The sequence below is a fragment of the Primulina huaijiensis genome, chromosome 9, assembly GCF_012295235.1.
Source record: "Primulina huaijiensis isolate GDHJ02 chromosome 9, ASM1229523v2, whole genome shotgun sequence".
NCBI classification, from domain to species: Eukaryota; Viridiplantae; Streptophyta; class Magnoliopsida; order Lamiales; family Gesneriaceae; genus Primulina; species Primulina huaijiensis.
Window position 1 is genome coordinate 21,558,893 of NC_133314.1, and position 11,268 is coordinate 21,570,160.

At 34.8% G+C, this 11,268-nt stretch overlaps 1 protein-coding gene across 1 annotated transcript; it reads left to right on the forward strand.

Moving 5' to 3' along the window:
• Positions 1 to 3,359: 3,359 nt before the first annotated feature.
• LOC140984296 (uncharacterized) lies at positions 3,360 to 10,507 on the forward strand. Its single transcript, XM_073451595.1, has 20 exons — positions 3,360 to 3,706; positions 3,783 to 3,871; positions 4,004 to 4,116; positions 4,211 to 4,262; positions 4,417 to 4,505; positions 4,785 to 4,851; positions 4,956 to 5,018; positions 5,125 to 5,295; positions 5,499 to 5,592; positions 5,663 to 5,742; positions 5,858 to 5,933; positions 6,180 to 6,223; positions 6,331 to 6,398; positions 6,905 to 6,990; positions 7,088 to 7,245; positions 7,354 to 8,659; positions 8,746 to 9,032; positions 9,472 to 9,705; positions 9,788 to 9,944; positions 10,053 to 10,507. The coding sequence occupies exons 1-20, from the start codon at positions 3,595 to 3,597 to the stop codon at positions 10,340 to 10,342; spliced, it is 3,636 nt and encodes a 1,211-aa protein (XP_073307696.1). The 5' UTR covers positions 3,360 to 3,594; the 3' UTR covers positions 10,343 to 10,507.
• The last annotated feature ends 761 nt before the right edge of the window (positions 10,508 to 11,268 follow it).

Here is an 11,268-nt window from a genome sequence, read left to right on the forward strand (position 1 = left end):
CTTTTATACTTGTCGTATCCCTTACCGGGAGTGTGGGATGTCGTCTTAACATCCTCCCAGGATTTATAACAAGTTTTTGAAAAATTTATTTTATTATAACATTATATTATATATTAAGTATATACACAATAAATAAATAAACAATAAAATAAATATTATTACTTTTGTTACCTTTTTCTTCTGTTTGGAGCTTGGAAAAGTATGGAGGACTTTTAGAGCTACGTACTGATAACGTGTTGTGAAAAAGTAAAAATTTATGGTAAAAAATAAAAATCTCAAACTCTCAAAATTTACCAAACAACACACTTTATAATATTTTTCTCTCTACTCAATTGTGATTTTCTTCACAAATGAGAGATCTATTTATAGAAAATATTTACAAATAATCCAAAAATAAAATCATCATTACCTACATCATCACACACTAATTTTCAATATTTACAACTCTTATTTTCAACATTCAAATATTCAACATACACATTTTAAATATTAATTTTCAACAAACATGTAATTTTTTTTATATTTTTTTAAATGAAGTATAATTAGGTTGTATCTTGTTTTAAATTCATATTAATTATAAATTATCGACAAAATATGTAGATATATTTCAAATACTTTCAACAAAATATATATATATATATATATATATATATATATTATGGTTGATAGGATAGATATGTTATTGGGGTCTATTAAGAATCATGTCATAATATTATATATTTGTTATCTAATATGATTGATGAAAAATATTATTTTTTATATTTAAAATATTGTTTTTCATTTTATTTATAGATCGGATCGATCGGTTCTATTGACATAAATATGTGAGATCGTTTCGAAAAAAACTTACTCTAAATATAAAATGATATATAAACAAACACAAAGATGTGACGATGAGAAATAGAAACATACATCCTACTATCTGGTTGGCAAATTTTATCATATTGTCTCTTTCAGGTTTCATCTGCCCAAACAAGTTGCCACGTTACTGGTTTAACTCGCCCCCACTTTAACATCGAATCAAATATACAAGATCAGAGTTTCTGTGATGCAATGATACATTATTAAACAACACATTTGGCCCTTTGATGTGTGTGATTTCTTGCACTTAAAATGCAATGATACATTTTCGTTGTACCAAAACCACATAATTAAACACGTGCAAATTGTCCCAAACCAATTGCTCGATCGATGCAGTGTATGAAACGACGTCAACCGTAATTATGATATATTCATCGAGACTGGTTATTTAAAGTCTAATCAAATAAAGTAATTAATTTTTTTAGCTGTAAAGCATTATTTTATTTAGAAAATATGAAACACGTGGTTTTACTCGTGTCTTTCATTTTCAAACTACAGTTTAAAGACACAGCCTTTGTCATTTTGTAAAAAGTCCAATATTTTAACTTTAGGCATCTTGGCATATATCTACGAGATGTAATCAATAAGTTGGGGACACTAATGTAATCTAAATTTGTTTTATTTGTTTAGTGTTTTATTATGTTTTCTTGGTGTTATTTTTAAATGATCATATATATCTTTTAACTTTTAATCAATCAGTTGAATTCATATTAACATAATACTAAAAGTATGTTTGGTACGAGTGATAAGCAAAAGATAGATTGATAAACCTATGTTTGTCTCATTTTTCATGGACCAAATTAATCAAGAAGTCCATGATAAGAAAAGCTTATCTGGGTGAAAAAAATCACATTGTTTTGGGAGGATTGCAAATCTAATTCTTAAAATATAACATAAATTACCATTTTACCCACAACTTTTTTGATCCTCACAAGTTAAAAGTTATGTTCCTTACGCATGTGAAACACCGTAAAGGATTCAGATAGTTGAAACTTTCATCACATATGATGTTAGATGTATATTTTTTTATTTGCACACACATCACATAAATAATTTCATGATGAAACTAAATAAAATAAAAAAACAGAGAAAAAAATAATTAGAAATCCACATATCATCATCTGCGCTTAAAAAAATAGAGAAAAAATGAGAAAAAATGCAAAATCATATTAATTTTTATTAAAAAATAAATTATCAGATAACTACATAATCTATAATTTAAAATTTTATAAAATATTTATTTATTAATAGCTGAACACATGATTTTGAAAACATTGCTACAAATATCATTTTATATATCAAATTGTCATCAATGTTAGTTTAAAGTATTTCTTTCTCGACAAAAAAATGTAAAATTTATCATACTTATTAAAATATTACAAAACAAAACATTCTTTATCACAACACATTATATATCCTTACCTTGAGTTTTGTCATCAATCCAATTTGTTATATTACCCTACACACCAAACATAGCTTAAGTATTAAAAGGCAATAGTCTTAAATTGATTTGAACATATGAGATCTATAAAAATATATGGATCTCTGATAGACAAACTGAAATTTGATTTTTAGATGTAGTTGAGTACATTCTTTTTTATATTTCATCTGATCAAAATCATTGATTACTTTCGAAATATTGAATCCGATATGATTTACACCTATAATTCTGATTAGTTATTTACTTGGTATAAAAGTTGAATGATGGTGAAATAATTTCTGAATTGAACCAGAGTATATAGAATAGGCTCCAGATTGATTATTAATAAATTCGATCTATTAATTATTATGATTAGGGATGATAATAGGACATGTGTGAGTTTTTCATCTCTGTCTCCGTCTCCATCTCCGTCACTCTCCTTGAATTATATTCTTGTTCTCATACTTGTCCCCGATCCCCTCTTTTCTCCGAACTCGAACCACCGAGGATCAAATCCCAATACTCGTCAACATACCCTTTTAAAAAATATTTAATGATAATATTAATAATAATATTATTAATATTTTCAAAAAATCTAATATTAATATTAATATAAATAATAATAGTATTGTTATTAATATTAAGAATATAATAATAATATTTTAAAATAATATTAATATTATCATTTTCAAGTTGACTCGACGAGGATATATAAGGAAATTTAAAAATAATCGAAGTCGAAAAAATTGAGATTTTCGTCACCATTTCGAAATTTTCCCGCATACCTGAACTCGTAGAAGAAATTATGATATTTAATTATGATCATAATCATTATATTACATATGCAAGGCGTGCATCGTTGGCTGGTCTTAATAAAAATATCCGACAATTTTACGCCTCTCTCGTCCACTGTAACCCGTTTATGAATCCCTAGATCGAATCTGGGACCCATATATTATCCTCTACATCCACATTAACTTGCACCTGTTTCTCCACACCAATCATCTTTCAGGAAAAAAAAATTGCACACCAGGCCTGAGAGTTTTCTTGACTTGGCCCATAGAATCTTGTGCACGTGACGGGCTTCCATTACACGGTAATAAACCAGATCGCACGTGCCAATCTACTGAATGAATGTTCATCACCTGAATTTCTCGCTAGTCCGACTCCCGCCTCTTGTGCCACCATTTACTGGTTTCTTTGATCCTAGCGAACATCGCCACCGTAGTCGCCTCAGAAACTTCGGATTTCTTGGGCCTCCGCGACATATATAGTGTTATCGGGCTGGTGGATCTATTCGATTTTCATTTGAGATGGAATCGATATTGGCAAGAGCTTTGGAATATACTCTTAAGTATTGGCTGAAGTCATTCAGCAGAGATCAGTTCAAATTGCAGGGACGCTCCGTGCAGCTCTCTAATTTAGGTCAATTTACTTCCATTTGGTCAAAGATTTGATTTTGACGTCGACGATTCGGCTGATTTGGGTGTGTTTGTTGTAGACATAAATGGAGATGCATTGCATGCAAGTATAGGATTGCCGCCCGCGCTAAATGTCACCACCGCTAAAGTTGGAAAATTGGAAATTATTGTCAGTAACTTCTCATGAATCGAAAATGCACTAAAATTTTCAGCATTATCACGTGGGATGAAATAATCCTAAGCATTGTAATATAGTGTTGATTATTGGCGAATATTATAACACGCTTATTTGACGTTGAAGCTGCCTTCGGTGAGCAATGTACAAGTAGAACCAATTGTGGTACAAATTGACAGGCTTGACCTCGTTTTGGAGGAAAATGACGATGATATAGATGCATCTAGGGTCTCAAGCAGGTACGTGATAGGATTAAGAAACTTCATGTTGGCTATTCATTTGTTTTTAGTGGGATAGCATAGCTTCACATTGTAATATTGGATCTTCACACAGCTCTTCATCCGTCAGTGCTGCGAGGGGTAGTGGATATGGATTTGCCGACAAGGTTAATTTCTGCATTATGTTGAATGATTTTATACTTTTTCTTTACCATGTTCTGAGTAATTGATATAGGTGTTGCTTGTGCATTGCCTTGTTCTTAAGAACTTCAAACAGTTTTACGCTGATGGCCATATGTTTTTATCTTGTACGTTTATCAGATTGCAGATGGAATGACACTGGAAGTGCGGACTGTGAATCTCTTACTTGAAACTCATGGTGGTGCTCGGCAAAGAGGGGGAGCAACTTGGTAAAACTCTTGCTACCTTTCTAATAAGCTAATCTTTTAATTCTTCAGTGGGGAGCAAGCTTTTGAATGTTAAATCTACTAAAAAGTTGCATTAATCTGAATAAAGATTGAAAGTAACTGAACATCATCATCAGGGACTTTTGTATTTTCCTGGTTTAAGTGGCAATAAAGTATCAAGAGTTTAGGTTGAAGACCTATTAAAATCTGGATGACACATGGTTGCACAAGCCGTTTCTTTTTTGATCACTTTTGTTTCCTAATGCTTCCAACAATCAATAGGGCATCTCCTATGGCTTCAATCACCATTCGCAATCTTTTGCTATATACAACAAATGAACACTGGGAGGTTATGATCTAAACTTCTTGTAGAGTTCTACTTTTATGCATGTTACTTTAGGTGCATTTGTATCTGACTAACTCTTTTAATCATTCAAACGTTTTCTCTACCAGGTTGTAAATCTTAAGGAGGCACGAGACTTTTCAAGTGACAAGAAATTCATATATGTGTTCAAAGTAAGCTATTGCCCACTATGATAAAAGACCTGTCTCTATTTTGAAATAGCATGGTCTTTTTCATGTTATAATATGTGAGAAATAATTTTCTATTTTTGGTTCACAGAAACTTGAATGGGGACATTTATCTATTGACCTCCTGCCTCATCCAGATATGTTCTCGGACGCACAATTTTCAAACTCCATGGACGGGTCTAATCGGAAGGATGAAGATGGTGCAAAACGAGTATTCTTTGGTGGAGAGCGATTTATTGAGGGCATCTCAGGAGAGGCCCATGTATGCAAATTTAAACATTTCAGTTGATTTCAAAGAAATTCACCTTTTACGAGAAATGAGATTTTGATGTTGAATTTATCATATAGGAAACACTATCATATTGTTTTTGCGGTTACGGCTGATATACACTGCGGCATTGCAGTGAGCAGGAATCACGTTCTTCAAGAAAAATCTCACTCACTCAGCTTAATGGTTATTTTCAGATTACAATACAAAGGACGGAACTCAATAGTCCACTAGGGCTTGAATTCCAACTGCATATTACAGAAGCAGTCTGCCCTTCATTAAGTGAACCAGGCAAGCGTTGGAGATTTATGTTCCTTTTGTGCATCCCAAAACTTTCTTTTATGTAACTCAACGTTAACAGGATTACGAGCTCTTCTCCGTTTCTTTACTGGACTTTATGCTTGTTTAAATAGAGGAGACGTGGATCCAACCGCACAGCAAGTATGGATTTTATCAATTTTCTTTTTTTGAGAATTTTTTTGATAAAACAGCATATTGATGACACTGTGGGGATTAACCATTTTGAGGTTTTGAGCTGTATACTCTCTCTTGGCAGCGGACTGCAGAAGCAGCTGGATGTTCTTTAGTCTCGATGATTGTGGATCACATATTTCTATGCATAAAAGATGCTGGTTAGTTTTTCTGCCATGCAAGGCATACCTCTGCAATCATTTTCTTGTGGCTCGCCTTCCAAATGAAGCACCGAATGTTTGCCGCTCTCCATTAGTTGGTGCAACGCAAAATTTTTAAATTACATAGCAATTTAAGTGCTAGGTTTCAGTCGGTCCACTAGCAGGGGCAATAGTCGCTGCCTATGTTTTGGTCCAAGAAATATATTTGCTTTAAGTCTTGGTCTAACATGTTTGTTTGTCTCACAGAGTTCCAGCTGGAACTTTTGATGCAGTCACTGTTTTTTTCTCGGGTATTGTCTTGTGGAACTTGAAAGATGTTTAAGTGCAAAAATTGATTTTCTTATGTTACGATTTACTTGCTTGGACCAAATAGTTAAGGCTTTATGTCTTATTGCAGGCAAGCGTTTCTGATGGAGAAAATGCCAAGTACTTGACTCGAGTTATGATTGGTGGCTTGTTTTTGAGGTTAGTTGAACCTATGTATCATAGCCCTGGTGCAACAGATGTGTGATGAAACATCTGATAGAATTTATAGATCACAAACCACAATGATATGTTCAGTCAGAAAATCATGATAAAATAAGTAACAGCCTTGATACTGTGTCAAGTAAATAATTTTCGCCGTTATTGGACTCACATGCTATTACATGTCATCCGATTAGAATCTAAAGCGACAATCTAATTGCCGACGTGCAATCCAATAATCTAAAACCCATATATGCTTTTAGTGCTTTGTTCAAACAAAGTAGGATTTATTTGCTTCATGGTGTAATTTTCTCAAGTAACATGCTATTTTTAACTCATCCACATGCTACTGATATTATCAATGGTTTTATGGGAAACACAATTTATTGTATATGTGGCTCAGAGAGGCTTTCTGAATGAGATTTTGTACAAGAGTCTATTCACTTGCTTGCATGATATCATTTTCATTATTCATGGCATCTTATATATGGTTAAATAAAATGCAGAGACACTTTTGCACGACCTCCGTGTGCCTTAGTACAACCATCCATGGAAACTGCTTCAGTTGATGTGTCACACATTCCAGACTTTGGTATACCATGTTTTTCAAAATCTCATTGTGGAATTTTGACTTATGCTGTTTATGTGTTTTTTTAAAAAGTTATCCCGTTCCTTCGCTGTCTATGCAGGTAAGAATTTCTGTCCTCCAATATATCCTCTGGGAGACCAGCCGTGGCAATTGAATTCTGGAGTGCCTCTGACAAGCCTCCACTGTCTACAGCTCTTGCCCTCCCCAAGTCCTCCAATATTTGCTTCAAGAACAGTTATTGACTGCCAGCCACTAATTGTTAGTATCCATCTTACCCTTTCTTTTCCTTCATGTGTATATTAATTAACTCACAGATTCATTTATTCTGATCTCAATTTAATACATACCGCTCGCCCATATGATCAGATCCATCTTCAAGAAGAATCATGTCTGAGGATATTATCATTTTTGGCTGATGGAATTGTTGTTAATCATGGAGCTGTGCTGCCAGATTTTTCAATTAAATCCCTTGTGTTTAATCTTAAAGGTTTAGACATTATGGTCCCGCTGGAATTAAGAAAACCAGAAGACACCTCTAGAATTTGTAACACACCTTTTGAGAGTTCATTTACTGGTGCAAGGCTTCGTATTCAAGATTTGATGCTTTCCGAGTCACCTTCCCTTAAACTGAGGTTATTAAACCTTGAGAAAGATCCTGCATGCTTTTGTCTTTGGAAAGGTCAACCAGTTGATGCCAGCCAGAGGAAATTTACTGCTTCAGCTTCTTTGATTTGTTTGGCGTTGGAGACTGACAACAACTCGACTGGAAGGGACAACTCTCTTGTGGAGTCTCCGGATTTATGGAGATGCCTTGAGATGAAAGATGTTTGTCTTGAGGTAGCTATGGTGACTGCAGATGGAAGCCCTTTAACAAATGTCCCTCCTCCAGGAGGGGTTGTTAGAGTAGGGGTTGCGTGTCAACAATATTCGTCAAACTCTTCAGTAGAGGAACTATTTTTTGTTCTAGATCTCTGTGCATATTTTGGTAGGGTTTGTGAAAGGATAGCTCTGGTAGGGAAAAACCATAAGTCAAATGGAACAAGAAATGACTCTTTGGGTGGAACTGTGATGGAGAAGGTTCCTGGTGATTCTGCCGTAACTCTAGCTGTTGAGAAACTTCAGCTAAGATTTTTGGAAACTTCTTCTGTCATTCCTGGTAAACCCTTAGTTCATTTTATGGGAAAAAATCTATCCATCAAAGTCGGTCATAGAACGTTGGGTGGTGCTAGAGCAATATCATCTACTTTACAGTGGGATAGCGTCGAGGTGGAATGTGCAGGCACTGCGAATAACTTGAGACATGAGAATGGCTCCAATTTAACCTCAGATTTTATTCATCTCAATGAAAATGAATATCATAAGTTACGAGCTGTCTTTTGGGTTCAAAAGAGTACCTCACCTTTCCTCGATATACACATGGTCCATGTGATTCCATATAGTGCTCAAGATATCGAGTGCCATTCTTTGAATATCTTTGCTTGTGTAGCTGGTGTCCGCCTTGGTGGAGGAATGAATTATACTGAATCTTTGCTTCATAGGTTCGGAATTTTTGGGCCAGATGGTGGACCAGGGGAGGATCTTACTAGAGGGCTAGAGAAATTATCCACTGGACCTCTTTCAAAGCTTTTCAAAACATCACCTCTCATAATGGATGGGCTTGGAGAGAGTATGTGTAAGCCACCATTATGTATCGCTTCTTTTTCCTCTTTTATAAATTTGCAAATTAATTTATTTTTATTTTGTTTTCTCTATGTTTAGGTTCTATTTCAGAAGATGGAAATGACAGTAGGCTTCTTCAGTTGGGAGCACCTGATGATGTGGACTTGTCAATACAGTTGAAAGATTGGTTGTTTGCGCTTGAAGGTTTGCCAGAGATGGGCAATAGGAGGTCTTCCTGTGATTCTGAAAATTCTTTTAGAGAAGAAAGGAGTTGGCATGCAACATTTCAGAGTTTGCATGCCAAAGGAAAAAGCAGTCCAAGGCACGTAGTAGTTGGGAATGGAAAACCAAGTGTAAAGCATAAATATCCAATTGAGTCAATCACTGTGAGCGCCTTTTCCTTTGCTTAGGGATATATGCGTTGACATTTATGTCTTTTTTTATACTTCGTAAATAAGATCTCGATAATGAATTTTGATCTCGAGTGTCTTGTGAATTCTTCTTGGTGATTTTGTGATACCTGGTCAACACACTTGTTCGTGCATCCTGTTATGATTGGAAATCAATCATATGTCTTGATAGTTGCAAGTGGCAGTTGGATTTTGTAGGGAAAAAAACCCTTTCTAATTCAAAAAGTATTTGATGGGGATTAGGTATTTTTTAGATACATACACCTGTTACTTCGGCCTTGGTTGTTATTTTTATTGTTTTTTAACCAAAAAAAGAACCTAACCGTTTGGAAATTATTGTAATCTGTCACTGTATTCTCTTTAACAAATTTGCATCACGAGTCATCTCAGGTACCACCATTTAAAATGATTACAGGTTGGCATGGAAGGGTTGCAAATCTTAAAGCCTGTGGCTTTGCAAGGGATCATGTTGAATGGGATTCCTGAAAAATGTAACTTGCAGAAGGGTTTAACTGAAAGAGAGAAGCAAACTTATGGCAACCGTGGTGTCAATATGGAAGTTGAATTGATGGCTTCTGAAGATGGTGATGCTGTCGAGTCAAAGGCCGAGTGGATGGTGGAAAACTTGAAATTCTCAGTGAAAGAACCGGTTAAGATAATTTAAATTCGTTGTGTTAAATCATTTCTTTTTGCAACTCAAATTAATATGGAGAAACTATTCGACTTCGTAGATTGAGGCCATGGTGACAAAGGATGAGCTGCAACACTTGGCTCTCCTGTGCAAGTCTGAGGTTGATTCTATGGGTAGAATAGCTGCTGGAGTCCTGCGTATTCTCAAATTAGAAGGATCCATAGGCTCTGCAGCTATCAGCCAACTAAGTAACTTGGGTAATCCAAGACAACATAGCTGGAACTCTAAACCAGTTTTGAGCCATTTTCTTTTACAGCGCCTGCATAAAAAGGTTTCTGATTTTTGCTTTTTTTCGTGATATGCAGGAAGCGAGAATTTTGACCGGATTTTTACTCCTGAGAGGTTGAGCGAAGGCAGTAGCCCTAGAAATTTCGAGCTCAGTCCGTCCTGTAATTTCATCCAAGAAAGTTGTAGTTCTGGCTCGGAGTCAACAATGGCTTCTCTTGAGGATTCACAATCAAAATGTGCTGCCCTTGCCGCTGAATTATTAAATAGGTCGGATTCCTCTACTGAATACATCGATAATATTAAGGAGCTAAAGCAGAATCTTGAAAGCATGCAGAAATTACTCGAGCAATTAAGAACTCAGCTTTAGTTATTTTATACGTATAGTACTAGTATATATATTGAGATGAACCATCCCCTTATAATATAATTCTTTATTGTACATAGTATACATGCACATGCATAATGTGTGTAACATTTTGTGGCCACATAAAATGTTTGATAGGCGAAATTGTATTTACGAGGAAATTTTGAGTTTCTAGTGATGACTGAGGGATGAAGTTTTTATCAGCAATGTTCGATTAATCGGCATTACTATATCGACATTATTTCATGAACCAAATCTAATGCACACATATTCATCTATTGACAAAAACTTGTGTGAGACGGTCTCACAGGTCGTATTTTGTGAGACGGATCTCTTATTTGGGTCATCCATGAAAAAGTATTACTTTTTATGCTAAAAGTATTATTTTTTATTGTGAATATCGGTAGGGTTGATCCGTCTCACAAATAAAGATTCGTGAGACCGTCTCACAAGAGACCTACTCTCATCTATTATATGTTAACGTCAAGCTATTGTACTGATAAAGTTTGAGCTACCAAAAATATAGATTTAAAAAAAAAATCTCCTTACTTCCATATAAAATCTTCTTGCTTTTGATACGTGTTTGAAGAGAAAAAGGTTATATACAAGTAGCACTGTCAAAAGAGGTCCACGCCATTATGTGGTCGGCCCGCACTTTGGGGATCAGGATTTTGTTAATCCAACCCACCAATTTTATGTGGCATAACGAAACAACTCGGCGGGATCGTATTTTGGCGGATCGAGATTTTACCAAGCCATAAAATATGTGATGGAGTGGACCAACCTAATGGATCTAACCCATTTGACAGCTCTTTTACAAATTTTGGCTTGCCCTCAATACTTTCATTGAATCATCCCACCATCAGTCATTTACTTCATATCTTCGAGGTTTTTTTTTTTTTTTTTTTTTTTTTTTTTTTTTTTTTTTT

What these genes read in the sequence shown, in the direction of transcription:
- LOC140984296 (XM_073451595.1), top strand. Translation starts at nt 3,595, where the DNA reads ATGGAATCGATATTGGCAAGAGCTTTGGAATATACTCTTAAGTATTGG. An exon ending in GTCACACATTCCAGACTTTG is followed by an intron (nt 6,991 to 7,087) that starts GTATACCATGTT and finishes CTGTCTATGCAG; the next exon opens with GTAAGAATTTCTGTCCTCCA. An exon ending in CAGCCAACTAAGTAACTTGG is followed by an intron (nt 9,945 to 10,052) that starts GTAATCCAAGAC and finishes CGTGATATGCAG; the next exon opens with GAAGCGAGAATTTTGACCGG.